This window comes from Varroa jacobsoni, unplaced genomic scaffold (genome assembly GCF_002532875.2).
Source record: "Varroa jacobsoni isolate VJ856 unplaced genomic scaffold, vjacob_1.0 scaffold_626, whole genome shotgun sequence".
In the NCBI taxonomy this organism is placed as follows: domain Eukaryota; kingdom Metazoa; phylum Arthropoda; class Arachnida; order Mesostigmata; family Varroidae; genus Varroa; species Varroa jacobsoni.
Genome location: NW_019213528.1, coordinates 329,213 through 344,309, shown reverse-complemented (window position 1 = coordinate 344,309; position 15,097 = coordinate 329,213). Strand labels below are relative to the sequence as shown.

Here is a 15,097-nt window from a genome sequence, read left to right as displayed (position 1 = left end):
TAGCGGATAAATTCGCGTACAGCCCGCTCAGGGCGTAAATATCTTTCAGAGAAAAATCACTTAAAATGCCCATTGTTTCAAGTGTGGAAGTCTATAATTGTAAGGGTCGACTATTTCATTATTCCGAACAAAAATCTGACACTCGTGCTATTCACATAACTAAATTTCTCTATTTCGTACTTGTGCATGCGTCCATGCTGGCTGGCTAGCTATCGAATGGTATATTGTTACTGTTACGTACGAAATATTCTGCCACGTATCCTACATTGTCTCCTATTGATTCGATCGTCAAACACTCCGGTAAACGTCTGTTCGTAGCGTTCATACCTAGTGGCGCACGTGAAAGGCTCCCACTCGATGCTTCTTATAATAACGGCTACGCCGTTTCGCTTGCCCATCAAAGGCAGAAAATGGTATCGGTTTGCCAGATCGCGAGCGAGAATAGGACGCTATCAACTGTTCATTGTAATCTGTATATATGTACATAATAAAATTTGTTTACGATTCCCATAAAAACACTCCCGTGTCAAATATGCGTCCACGTATCTGCGAAACTGACAGATAGCGCCAGTAGCGCGCACATAGGACTAGCATATCATTGAGTTCAATTACAGCCTTTAAGTGTGATTCGGGTCTATATGCGGTACGTTACAAGTGGAACAGCTTATCGCGTTCACACTTTGAATAGGCCTTCGGCGTACGTCATTACAATGAAGGACTAGATAAATACAGTCAAACATAAATATCCTCCAATGTGGTAGTGCTAGATGTATGTACTTATGATTACGTTGGTTCATCGTGTACGTAAGCTAAATACCTATCGATGATATTTATCGGTAAGTGACTTGGAAAATGTTCGGTACCCATATATGTATCATAGTGTGTTTCCGTTCGGGTGTTTTTCAAACGGTTTATCTAATGAATCAAGCGGTTCAAGGCGCTCCAACTTAACTACATGATTGTGGAAGAGTGACACCCTTCCACAATCATGTAGTTTTTCCGTAATTTGTAGATAGAGCGACGGTTCTGTAGCTGAATCTGAATTATAATAGCCGACATCTGCAGGGTGATGTCCAATAAACCAATCATCGTAGTTGATTAGAAGACCCAGTTCGTTCGACTGCGATCACTGTTAAGTTCTGGAAGTTCTTGCACAGCAAGCCAAGCGATCACTTTTGTAGACTTTGCCAGACAGTATAACTAATGTTTTAATATGGAGTTGGCTACAAACGTTCGTGTGAATATACGTCGGTCTATTGCCCTTTATTTGATTCTGTCCAAGATGCAAATTCGAGCCTTGCTTACGTCTGTTTTGCGAAACCATTGGTTTAGCTATGTACTTTGATTCAATATAAAGCATTCACGCAAGACTTCTTTATATTACCTATCATCTATATACAATGCAGCTATGTGGTCACTCTATTTTGGGGATCCATATCCACTCGGTTTTGAGCTTTTACTCATTCTTTCCGCAGTCTCTATCCTTGACGATATAATACAAATACCGAGAGAGAGTATATAAGCCCACATTTGATATTTTCACGCTCCTATTCGTCAAGTCGATAATGAATGTTATAGTTTCTGTTGAATCAGATACGATCAAAATTCTACGAAACAAACATCTACGAAATCTTATCTCCAAACGTGACAGATTGTCTGATAAATAATTCAGCTCGGATGCCAGGATGTTTGCAGCGTACATGTTCACACGGATTTATGTTTCACTAATGTCTACCCTGGTCGACGAGTCGTTCAGTTTCTCATTAGTCTGGCTATTATCAGCTTAGTCCGTCGAGAACCCGCGCCAAAAAGTAAATTAGTTCGCCTTTTACTTATCGCCTTGATTGTCGTTAACATAAATATCCGTATTATGTAGATTATCTAACTCGAACGCAATTTACACGGTCAGATCTGCTCAGCTCGTGTTGGCGTGCCTATCAATGATAACTATAGGCGGGAGATAGTTAGTTGATAGATCAATTTAATCATTCCATATATGAGCAGCATTTACGTCGACTGGGAGCCAGCGGAAGCGTCTCGGACCAAATTCCCGCGTGAATCGAACAATTTCTCAAGAAAATCATATTTACTGAATTGTGACGTTCGAACGGTGTCAGAGATCGCGCGGTGTTGTTTGGATCCGGGATGAAGCGATGATGATTTACGACAATCTTACTCAGCAATGAAAGAAGCTTACTAGAACAATATTTTCATTATACGTTTTGTTTGGGCTACAATTTTGTTTCTATGGTAAACGAATAGTTAGTTATTAACAGGTGGTGAACACTAAGTATTGGTTAATCGATAGAAGTGCATGGACAAGTGGTTACCGCCAAAAACATGTTAAGCAACGATTGGTAACCGACCATCAAAGAACGGGGACGAGGGAAACGGCTTGATCCTGGAACCGAGAGATCCATTATCGGTCCTTACCTTTCTATTCATACGCCAATTTTAGAACTATTTCAGTTCTATCTAAGTTGGTATTATTTATCCAAACTAAGATCACTGTTATTACTTCCGTCGGCTGGGCGATACTGCTCTCTAAACTAAAGCCAGCTGGACAATGTAATTAGCAAAATGGCCGTACACGCATATATGTGTCCAGCCAAAATCAAAATTGCACTCGTTTCTCTCTGTAAACATATGGCATTTTGCATATATGTGTTTTTTTTGTGTAAGCATGGAAACGTTTGAAGATTTTCCCTCGTTCTTAATTTTGACAAAAATAACAACACTTCTATTTAATTTGCTTGGCCTAGCCTAAGTTGGCTGGGTGTCGTACTGATATTGGGTTATGTCATCATTGGCTGGCCGCATTGTTTTAAACAGCCTTAGCCCGTATAGTCAGTTAGCTATCTGGGTCAATTATCGAGCTTACTCAAGAACCGTCAGTCAGTCAGTCTGCCAGCTACCTAACCAGACGGCGAGGTGGCGCTCAGTTGTTGTACTTCTTTTAGAACTCATTAGTCAATATCCAGAAAAAATCATACGAAAATAAGGTTGAACGCATACAAAACACTTGTTGCCAACTCGCTCAACTAAGCGGAGCTTGTTCCAGCCGTGACATACACGCTACACATTGAATCGGTTTGGTAAGAAAGCGAAACCTTTGCCACTATGCCTAACGTCAACGGGACGATAGCATTTACTCTGCACTATATAACCGTCCACCGACATAAACGATTTCGTGTGATACCACGTCATAACGATACTATGCGAATTATGTTTACCGAAAATAATGCGTTTAGTCGGCAAATAGTAAAGTAATGGTGGTATATTAATGGCATACATAGCCATCGAAGACATATATGGGCGCTGGGAAACTTCTGCGAAAGCCTGGTACACAGTGGATACACGGTTAATAGCACCTTGACCGAAAGCTCGACCCCGTGATGGCCTCAGGGAAAATCGTTAGACTAACCGGTCGCTTTTCCGATAGTTTCAGCTTTTGCCCAGTTAGAAATCTCTCTTGGAGAAAAATTAGCTGTCCTTTGATTGTAGCAGTATGCATTATTCAATAGCTTATTGTTGCTCACTGATCCATCAACGTAAATATACTTTAAAAGTTGAACCCTTGAGATCAAAGAGTACGAAACGTTCAAAATGCAACGGTCAAAATCTATACAAAGAGTGCTACAATAAAGCAGTGTAGATGAAATGTCGACTGACGTCCTGAAATAGGCTATTTAATCGGGCGTGTTGCAGTTAACATTGAAAAGTGAATTCCTTTTTGAATAGATTGAAACGTAGCGTTGTTGAATGGCGCATGTGACATTATGTTAAATCATTCCAACCAATAAAAGTATAGGATTCATTCATTGGTTCATATAGACTCATCGGCTAATGTTCGCGTTGTTTAGTGTGTGTAATAGTAAATTAAGATTCTCTCATACAAATCAAACAAATGATGCCTATTTTCCAAAGGAAACAATCAGCAGTTTCAGTCAATTGAAATTTACTGAACGACTGCTATCGACATACTGGGCAACGACTAAATCAGTCATAGAGGAAGAGCAGTCCCGGCTCGAACTCCTTCACCCCATCGAGGCGTCTATATTGACATGCAGACGGTGAATGGTTTTATAACGAAATCAGTTAAGCTATAATACGATCTTATCCATATATGATTTGTCTATAATTTTATGAAGGCATTGCGTCAGGCAGTTGATCATCACCAGAAACCGCACAAAAGCAGCCCAGCTATTCTAGACTCGACCTTATCTAGTATATATGCTGGCTAATTTTAAAGTATAAATTATACGTTTGGTATGTGTTTACACCATAAATTAAGTTGCAATATTTCTATCGTTGTGAGAAAATTATTTGCTATTATACAAAACGTCTAATTTTTGTAAATAAATAAGGATAATTAAATACGCTTTCGGGAGAATAGCGTACAAGCAGGGGTCGTGGGTTTCGTCCATACTCTATTCTTTTTTTGCGACATATTGGTCTGATTTCAAAGTTTAAGAATCGAGGAAGCATTGCCTCGCACATTGTTCAGTTACAGATGCTTGCCTTCTGTGACCATCTAGCTAGTAGGAGATTCCACATAGTGCTCTGGTCGGTACATCTACGCAGCGGGGCCAGATCAGACATCTGTCCATCAAAGCAGAAAAAACTTAATAGACAGCGGAAAGCTCTGTACTCTGGTAGCTCCGAAGCAAAATCATCTAAATGCTACGTTCGATTTACGTATCTCATACAGCATTCACGTATGCGTAGCACATCACCTTATATATTAGTGCTCCATATGGATTGAAAGTATAGAATGAATATTTACCTACTCTATTAATTTACATTAGCGTATGCACTAATAAGAAAAAATTACCTATAGGACACGAGTGCAGTGTGATTTAATTAACATTTAATTAATAACATGAATTAATGTTTTTACTGTGTGTTTCGGATTTGCCTATTTACTTCGTGGGCCGCCAAGCTGACCAGCTAATCATTTATGTCCTGAAAAGATTTACGACAGTGTGTGCACACTACGACGTTTGACAACGTATTAAGTCTGGTCTGCTGATGGTAGATGGTGTAAATACAGAAAGCGGTGACACCCCATTACTCTTGGCAATGACAATACCGTTCGTTGATGGGAAGCCATTACTACGGCCACGTGGTTTATTACAAAGTCCGAATAAGATGAAACTTGCTATTGACTATATATATAAACTTAGAATGCATACGTTATTGGAACAATTGCTCAGGCCCATTGTTGGCAATACATATAGTAGCAGCTTAAGTGGATAGCTTAAGATAGGATATGGTGCGGAATAACACGAATTGCGTGAGACAGATAGCAAATGATGACCACCGACGCGTACGTATCGATGAATAAGAATATTGATTGTGAGCTAGTTCTTCTGATGTATCCACTGTAGGGGTACGTTCTCATTAGAGCTTTTTTTTTTTGACATGTAGGTGACTTCTTATTACGCCAACAACTTGTTTCGTCAACGTGTGCCAAGAACAGATGTCTCTTCAAACTGCAAATGACCCCCGTATCTAAAAATCAAAAGAAGAACTAGGTCTTCTCAGCCGCAGTAGTATTGTGGCTAGATTTTTGTGCACAACACACAAATCTTCGTGTCGTTTAAATATATCATATCTCGTTATCTTGTCAATCAGTCCTAGATTAAGATTTCTTGGAGGACAACAAAGCCTGTTAGGCAAAACGTAACAAACGGGCGTTCATCTGCTTCTTCCCTGATAGATGAGTGTATCCCTACATAATAATCTTATGTACCATGTTCCATTATTTCGATGTAACTGTGTATGTGCCGGTGAACGTCGCGCTGGAACTCGTGCGAGCTGGCTGACCCGGATCGGTTTGACTGCACCAATTACTGAAGACAAACCACATGCTGGTCTGCCGCATCTTCGAAATATTATATAGGAATAGGAAATAGAAACGAAATAGGAAATAAAAACAAGGAACTCAGAAGCATCTCGTTATTAGTCGTTAGGATCAGTGACTAGACGACAAGTTCTAGCTTACATGACAACATTGTGACGGATGCTCGCGAAGATGATTATCATATTCACTACGGTTAACTGTGTGGACTATAAGATGTAGGCACAATGACGGTGTTGTTGCAGGACAGGATAAATAAAAATAAGGAATACATTAAAAATTCATTAAGTTGACATGTTTCATGCAAATAAAGCTATGTTCTCGACCGAACTGCCGAAGGCCGCAGCCTTTCGAGAATGTTGGGCCCGTTTTCATTAGAATATATCGTCTATTCTGTCACAGTAAAATACGGAGTTGACAGCGGTAAACAGTGAAGTGTTAGATTAGCAAGGCTGCTTTGCCCAAGGCTAACTTCCAGTTTTCGATAAACCTGTTTTATATGCCTGACTTACAATGGTAACCAACTTCAGTGATTTCCGATTCGTACGTGTATCGCGGAATTGGGGAACTTTTCGAGTTTTAAACGCGCTAAGATTCTATTACACTAAGAGTATCGGCCTACGACAAATGGTAAGCTAGTTTGATTATGCTATGTTTATTAGTGAATACAGGATTTATTACAAATTTTATTAAATATTTTTAAATAGGCCCTAATAGGCCGCTTGTTCATAATGTAGGCTATCTAATAAGGGCCGCTGGTCAGATTCTAGCTACAAAGTTCTGTGAGGCTTGTCCATATTCAACTGGATAATCAGGCCGCAGACTTTCACAAATAATGCATCTGCCACGTATTATGACCAATAGCAGAGCCGATTAATCGATAGGCGTCGCAATGTAAACCAACTTCTGGACCCGTTCCAATAGCGTCGTATTAGAGAATAATACCTACTAGATAAATCATATTTGTCTAGTATGGCATGTACGATTTATACGCCGCAGTATATATTCACAGATTGTAATACAATGTAATTAGACTAACTTTATTTTAATATAGAACTGGCGAAATATGTAAACTTAAAATGTGATTGTGTGTAGTTTGTGAACCATCTATGAGTTGTTATGATTAACCCTTAACTTTTACGGACACCAATTCACTAACTTAGAATGAAGCAGAGATTCAGATTGTTAAGGTAGGACAGGGACAATTCCTGTATATTATCATAGACTAGATTATCAATATAGAACTCTGACTCCGCTTCAGTACATTCGAAATATATTTCCATTCAGATTTCGATCTCATTCATGTAAAAGGTAACTTTAGCAGATAAGAAATCTTGCTGTAAGTCCAGCCATTACCTGAGTCATTTTCATACGCATTGAGCCCCTATGAACATCCGTCCTACCTACTATAATGTTGACAATTTTGAGAAAGATTTTAGCCGACCGATATATAATTAGCCCTGCTAATCTTTTGTATATATATAATTTTTCTGATACTGGGTTTAAAGCAGTCTAAATGTTGTACTTATTTTTTTCCCTACTAGAGCCTTACGAACATTGTATCCTCTAATATGAAAAATCTGCTTTCAGATTACTGCCAGAGGCCCTTTGTTGCTAAATGCAGTGATTATAAACTGTGGCTACCAACAGTTAGATAACGGTAGTTTTAAGATCATTTACTTTGCGCAGATAAACACAAACTGCAACATTATACTGTCTGTGTAATTTTCTTTAACTTTCTCTACACAGGGACCGCTCGGCGTGCAACATTCAGACTAGCGAAAAATGTCGCAGACTTATGAAAAATCAGCCAATAATGATACTATTGTATAGGAACTATGAGACTCCTTTTGGGCAGTTAATCTAAAATTGAATATTTTCAAAAATATTATACTGGGACACGTGGTCGATGCCGATCGATTTGCAAGAAACCGTAATAAGGACAAAGGTGAAAGGACATTCTAGCTAACTCGTTTTGGGTTGGGTCACTTTTTAAACGCCCTGCATTGCGCGCATAAACATATACGTTTAGAGATGTTCGGCCATAAGTACATCCAATCATTGCAATAACAGACGCTCCTGATCTCAAACTGCGACCGCCGTACTATATACAGAACGAATTTCCGATTCGTATCGCCATCGAAATGATTGTCCTACAGTATCCTTTTATTTGTTCCAATTGTCGAAACACTCGCACGATGTTTGCGGTGTCCTATTGTTATTAATATGTAAGCAAATCATAGGGGCAATAGGGCGAAGCTTAATTTCGAAAATCGATTCAGACATAGTCACCACAAAAATCATCAAAGCGTTTATTATTCGATAGATACTCTGGATTGGCGCATCTGTTACTGTCTTCAAACTGCCGCTAGAAATACCGGATCTCGTCGATTTACGAATAGAGACAGCGTAGGCTGAACATGTGAGGCGTTCTGGATTTAAGCAATTGTAAGTTCTGTCAGTCGTTTTGATAATAAAAGCATCGGTATTGCCATAATGGCGTACAATAGACAGTAGCGAAATCATGTAGGTTGGATAAACACACCGGTCATACCTAAAGATTGTAGCTATTATTAAAGTCACTGTGGACAAGCTATAGGGCTTTCAATTGCACTACGAAGAGGACACGCGCGACGTTGTGCAAAGCGAACTCTTGTCGAAGTTACCTATAAACCTATTAGACATGAGTGTTTTCAAATGTGCACGCTTTCGTCACGGTTTCAGGGGGGGGGGGGGGTACCTTCTTGGCATCTCCTCATATTTAGGTATCTCGATTAGCAGGACATCTGTATATCGTTGTGATATAGAGGAAACAAACACCCTATATAGGCCCATTTCATCGCGTCGTGGAAACTTGCTACCATTGTATTTGTCATTTCCGGCTTTCGTATATGTATATTCCGGGATTTAACAGTTTTTTTCATTTATACTACAGCAACCTACGATAAATAATTTTAGTTACAATTAGAACTAAATGCATAGCGTCTGTAAACAAGTCTTTGATATTTGCTGCCGGCTCGTGAGCGGCTTAATCGACGTTTCAGCGGTGCATGACTTTCTTATAGTCCGATCACGGCACGGGTTTGAGTACATTGCGGAACAGCGTATCAAGGGACCCCTTTTTAAGGGCCTAGTTGTTAACCGGCGATTGTTAACTAGGTAACTTGACGGTACGCATATTAAGAAATAGATCTACCGGGGAGCTTTTTTAACCATAGGCAGGTGATACGTGTATCTATTAACGGGCAACAAATATGGTTGAACTAAGTAAGGTCGACAGAATTTCTAGGACACAGCTAAATGAGTTTTCTTATTTTTGAGAATCAAATCACTGCTACCCAAATTCCCATGATATTAACACTATTTGTGCGAGGGCTATTGTTATTAACTTAACTTTCCATCTAGATCCTTGTTCGTACTATGGCTACGATTGAAAAACGAAATGCGACGAAATCGTTACGAGTAGTTAGCTATGATCACATTTTCTTATGTTCTTTGAATATTCACCGTATATCACCAAAGGAAACGTATGCTGGTGGCATAAACGCCAAGCGATTTCGGTATATTTTGCCGGGCTTATACCGTTCGAGGGTTTCTGCTTAGTAAATTACAAAGCATTATGCATTGTAGGAATGACAGTTATTCGTTGTTAAGTCCATTACCGCACTGATTGCCTAGTCTCTCTCTAATGTAGAGAAGGGGCACGGTCTTTATCCTGTTGAATACTGATTATCTTCCAACTTATCGCTTTCGTAAATAGGTGTATTTGTGTACAGTTTTATATACATGCGTTGATACCTGTACTATTTATACATTGGTATGAGATAGTTCTTCGATACGGAAAACCATTAAGCGACGTCTATAGAGACAATACGCTAGTTTTATACAGTCAAGGGTAAAATTGTATTGTACACAAGGTTCGATCGAATCGGCACGAGTAGTTGCGGGCTTCGTATAACCATTGTAATTGCGTTCACGGGTCGCGTCACGCAATTGATCGAAGTCCACAATGACGATCTGGATCTGCGTTAACATCATTGCGAGTACAAATCAAAATCGTTGGCCTCGCTTCTCTTCTCGTCAGGGGGGCGACGTCAGACTATCTTTTGACGCTCAGCTCTACACCACGCCTTCTCGTCATATATATGCATCAAAAACTGTGAAATGTATTATTGACTATGCTGCCAATTGGTCCAATACATTTCTGCTCTCTATTTTTATCCGCGCTTGAAGATGATCACAATGCTGATTTACACAATGCATGCACCTATTATCGACAGCATTGGAATATATCGCGAGGTCCTTTCGACGGGCCTGCCCCAATGTAAGTGTAATAGCCTTAGCTTCGTGTATAACGTATTGCAGAGACACTGTCCTTGAAACACGATGTTCGATGGCACGACGAGTGCCTATGCGCTGAAAGAGACCTGTCAACGTCCGGCACGTAACTGCCCAACTTTTTTGGCAGCCACTACTCATCAGTTCCCTATAGAATACAGCGCAGACGTGTCTTGTATGTATGCTCCTTTAAGAGTCCTATTTCTGTCAAATATTTTTGGTGCTTAACCTCTGGACCGATATCCTTTCCAAAGCTGTTTTGACCAAGTTAGTTGCATAGCCGAATGGGACAGGGGCAACCTGAAAGTAACGAATGAATAGTTTCAAGTTAGCTAAACAACTTTAGAACTTCACAGTGATATACATTTCCAGTAAGATTTACTGTACAACGAATAAAATTGACGTAGTATTATGGAAGTTATCTCCAATTCATCACATTAAGACACCTACTTTGTGTAGGCTTCCGTTGCGATTTTTGCGAATACGTCTGTTGCTTTTAAAGGCAGACGTAGTTGTTTTGAACATGAGAACGGGGGCAGTATTTTCGTTGTTGAATGAATAGAGACACCGGTACGAATCCCGAAATGGTGCCTCTTGTTGTCCGCATACATTACTGATGAGTCGTTGTTCTACTAACTTCTGTAGTAGAAGTGTTACTTTCTCTCGCGTAATGGCCACCTTACAAATAGACTGATTGTCAGCTGAGCAGATCAAGACATCTCGATGCTGTTCAAGGTAGTTTATAGTCCAGGATACAGCTTCGTTACCTGCGAAACAGTTTTCGTAGATACGAAACCCCTTGCGACGTCGTCCAGTTGGCATTTCACTGCACACCGCTGACACAATCATATTCCATGTTCGAGTAGCTCGAAACTGCTCCATTTTATTCCGACCGTGTCCGTCGCCCTCAATCATTGTAGCATGAAAGTGGTCCTGCTTGGGAACGTATATTGTCCTCACAATTTAAACCTGTTTGTGGTAGACACTTGCTATAGCGGTCGTCAATGTCTTTGGACTCTGACTAGCTGCTAAGACAAGGCCGACGGCTGTAGATGTTCAAAGTGGGCCTCCTTGCCAGAAACTGAGGGAGAAGGTTCAGTGTACATCTTGCCTATAGTGGACTCACCGCCGCTAGTTCATGCTCGCGCCTAGCCATACAGGAACATAGCCTGCCTACGGCAGAACAGCCGACGCCGTCCCTTTACGGGGATCGAGCTAGAGGGCGGGAGAGACGGGACACACAAGTTGACCGAACGCACGCATACACAAAAATGGCTGTGCCGGTTACCTACTGCTACAGGATAAAGCCCATCTAGTTGGCAGATACCGTTTATGTAGGCGTGTAGAAATATGCAACAACTTTTTCTATCTAATGGAACCGAGGTAACAAATGGGTACTAAAAGTCATAGATATACTTACAAAACTTGTCTTACGATGGCTTCGACCGGAAATTAACTTACTTTTTATAGCTCCATGTCCAAGTAAAGCTGTTACGCACGTGTATTGGCTAAGTGATTTCGGTACTGAATTTTTCTGTAAAACTGAAAACGTTCGTTGTAATTCGGTTTTTCTATGGAAAGCTAGACGAGCCAGCTTTGGGCTGATTAAAATTGTAAATGCCATAATGTAACTATTCTACACAATAAAGTTCTTATTTTCGGTCGAGTGACTTACATAAGTATTTCGGTGCATAATATCTTCTAACGTCACCCACGAATATTTCCTTTTTCATTGTTCATTAATTAGATGTGGATATACCAGGGTTGTAGAACGGTAGTAAATGATTCGGTATCTCTGAAAGAAAATAATCTTGAAATCCTTCGTGTTGCTTACAATTGTCGTACTATTCTCCATTTCTTTCAGAAGTCCTTGCGGGGTTCTCGTTTGATTGTCACAAACTGCTCAGAATATATATCCGGGGCGCTTTTCCGGCTTATGGTCTTCTCAAAGAAGCACAGAAAACTGTAAAAAAAAGTATACGAAAAGTGAAACAAACGCAAAAAAATTGTTGCGATTTGCTTAACAATTTTAGCTTTACTCCAAATGTTCAGTTTTGAAAAAAACGATAGAGATGGAGAGTTAGGGGCATGAGTGTCGTCTCTTGTTTATCTTTGAAAAATTGCGTTTAAGAGCTCGATATGAAGCAAACCGTTGGGGGGGGGGGGGGGGGGGAGTCTTTTCTTCATTTAAGTGACCGGGCGTCTTTATCAAACTATTCTGATATATCAAAGAAAAAATACTGCTACAACCGTCCGACGTGTAGTTGTTGCAAACGCTGTACGAATTTTCGAGTTGAAAAAGTTGTGCCAAACGACGTTTCTGTGACAGGGTAAATATCAACAAAAAAACGAGTGTTTTTTTTAAGTGGGTTTGGACCGTTCACATAACGATATCTCACAATCGAACCTCGGTAAGTACGCCAGTCGACTACTGTTTTTCGGGCGGCTATGCATTTTATTCAGTGGTCTTATAAGTAAGCCTGAAGCTTTTTATTGCTAGGTTTTAATGTATTAATGATCTAAGACAATGTGGCAATGCAAACCAGATCAAACGGCAGGAAAAGTTTACATGTCGATGCCCAAACTAAATATACGGGTATAGATGAAAATGCCTTTCACAATGTGAATCATTGGCTGTTCAAAAAGATGACCAAGCCTTTCGTAAACATCTTAAACGTTGAAAATTATTGCGATATATTTATTTTAATATATTTCTTTAATCATTAATCTCGATGGAATGTTTGTACTCCTCTAATAGTAGATATATTTTCGGTTTCGGAAAAAGAACCACTTGGCGTGTTGTTCTACGTTCTGTTCTACATTCTTTGCTTTCGATTAACAAAGGATAAACAAAGGAAAACCGCTTTGTTTTATTTAACTTTTTAAGTTAGCATAGTTTTGTGTAACTGACAAAAAATGTGTAACGTTTATGTGATTGTCCTTGCCCCTGTCTGTAAAGCCATAGCTTCTTGAATGACACGATTGCCCTTGCTTGGTCGTAAACTCATTTGACGGGCCTACACGTTCCACAGACGATGCTTATTGAATCTTATGGGAAAAATTCAAAGAACGCTTATAGGAAATCCCGATCGTAGCAAAATCCTAAGGCCTAAAATGACTAAACGCTTAATGTAACATTTTCAAATGGTAATAATCAAGTGGGAATGATGCTTAACTAAAATCTATCCAAGGTGCCGTAATATTTTGATGTAACATATGAGTGTTTGTTTAGAAAAAAACACACACAAATATCAGTTACGAAATATAGCATATTGTTTAGTAGAAATTTTAAAGCGTGGATATGTTCATTACTTACATTTATTTAAATGGCCCACTTGTTTAAAATGACCGGCTCTCTTACCTACTGGGCGACTCAGGATATCCTTTTATTTAACCTAAGTTTGTAGTTGTCAACGTCTGCAGGATTGTAAATCATTATTGTAAGTGCCTTATTTGTGTCTGTGCTCGCATTATCGGCACATGATCTTCGAAAGAAGAAAATACGCACGTTTATTAGCAATCATAGAGTGTATATTGTTTTTTTACCGTCAAAGAATAGACACTCATTCGTGGTCAAAAGGATTTCAACGGACATCTGTCCGCGACGTCAAGCCTCGTAAGGCCCTTTAAGATGCATTGGGTGCTCTTCTGAAAACGATAGGAGTATGTAGAGCTATCACCAGGTGGTTGCCCTTCAATAACAAATGTTTGGGTTATAAAATGTTTTTATCTGCGGTTATAAGAAAAAGGACGCCAGTGTGAGTCGGGCCGGCGGTGCGGAGAACTCGCAAATCTCGAGAAATGCCATCTTTCAAAGGAGCACAGGTAAAAAAAAAGCAACGAAAGTAATCGATAGATTTTATTCAATAGTATTTCATATATTTCGGCTGTCTATACAAGCTTCAGAACTTTATACCACCTCACTGTGGCTAAAAGTAGAAAAACGTGGCTTGCGAAATCTCGATAGAAAATACCGACTTAGAACATGTAGCCGTTGATTTGTATTTCCTTAGTAGGTCCCTCACTCCCTGAGCATATTCACGAGTGTTTTTTAAAATCTACAGTCTGCAGCCTTAGGCAAACAATAAGCTGCTTTCGGCAAGGTCAAAACTTATGTCTCAAATCAGACCGACCCTCGTAGACAAGTCCAAAAGCGTAAGTGAAATATATGACTTGAAAAATAATTTGCGTATCTGGCTTACTTAGAATTGGTTTGCTTTTAAATAGGTTGAATGTAGAATATGGCAAATGTTACAAAGAGGGGGCATTGCACGAACGGTACAAATTCTAAAACGAATAACATGGAATACATTTTGATGAATTTCTGGCAGTTAGAAAAGCCGTCCCACCTTAATTCGATAGTAGGTTTGTTCCCATTGTATGCTCAGTAGAAAAAAAACGCGCAATCCACCCGAAAATTCTCCAAATGTTGGCAAAGTAGATATTTAACGTTACCTGATGTAATTGCCATTTTGTATAGATACATAACTTGTAGCAAAAAAAAACTTCAGAATCGCTCATATTCTTCCTTCCGCATCATCATAAAAAAATAAAAACACTGAATAAGAACCATGTCCAAATAGACGTTTGTCGCCCAAAGACAGTGGGAACAAGCAATTCTCAGCACCGCTCCACAATTTGGCATGCTGTGTTTTGATTCACCGTAAGCACTGTGAGGCGACACTGAAAAAGACACGTATCGTATATTGAAAACCAGTTTTTTCCTAAACACACGTAGGAATGTCATAACTAACAGACTTGAACTTTCAGCTGCCTAGATTGATAATAGTCATATTTTTAGGTTATATGTTTATAAATCCTTTTTTCTGAAGATGCCTCTTTACACAAGTTTAGCTTAGGGATTCGCATTTGTGGCCACCTTTTTTTATGAATTTT

At 39.5% G+C, this 15,097-nt stretch overlaps 2 protein-coding genes across 2 annotated transcripts in view; one reads left to right on the top strand and one right to left on the bottom strand.

Moving 5' to 3' along the window:
- The window catches only part of LOC111262083 (uncharacterized), a 192,274-nt gene that overhangs the window by 28,753 nt on the left and 148,424 nt on the right, over window positions 1-15,097 (top strand). The gene's annotated exons all lie outside the window — the stretch shown is intronic.
- On the bottom strand, window positions 6,499-11,241 carry LOC111262086 (DEP domain-containing protein 7-like). Its single transcript, XM_086968949.1, has 2 exons — window positions 10,652-11,241; window positions 6,499-10,501 (listed from the first exon to the last, which is right to left on the bottom strand). Exons 1-2 carry the CDS (start codon window positions 11,114-11,116, stop codon window positions 10,409-10,411), a joined length of 558 nt encoding a protein of 185 aa, XP_086825075.1. The 5' UTR covers window positions 11,117-11,241; the 3' UTR covers window positions 6,499-10,408.

Coding starts and splice junctions, on each gene's coding strand:
- LOC111262086 (XM_086968949.1), bottom strand. CDS start 11,116: ATGATTGAGGGCGACGGACACGGTCGGAATAAAATGGAGCAGTTTCGA. Junction 10,502..10,651: donor GCAACGGAAGCCTACACAAA/GTAGGTGTCTTA, acceptor CGTTACTTTCAG/GTTGCCCCTGTCCCATTCGG.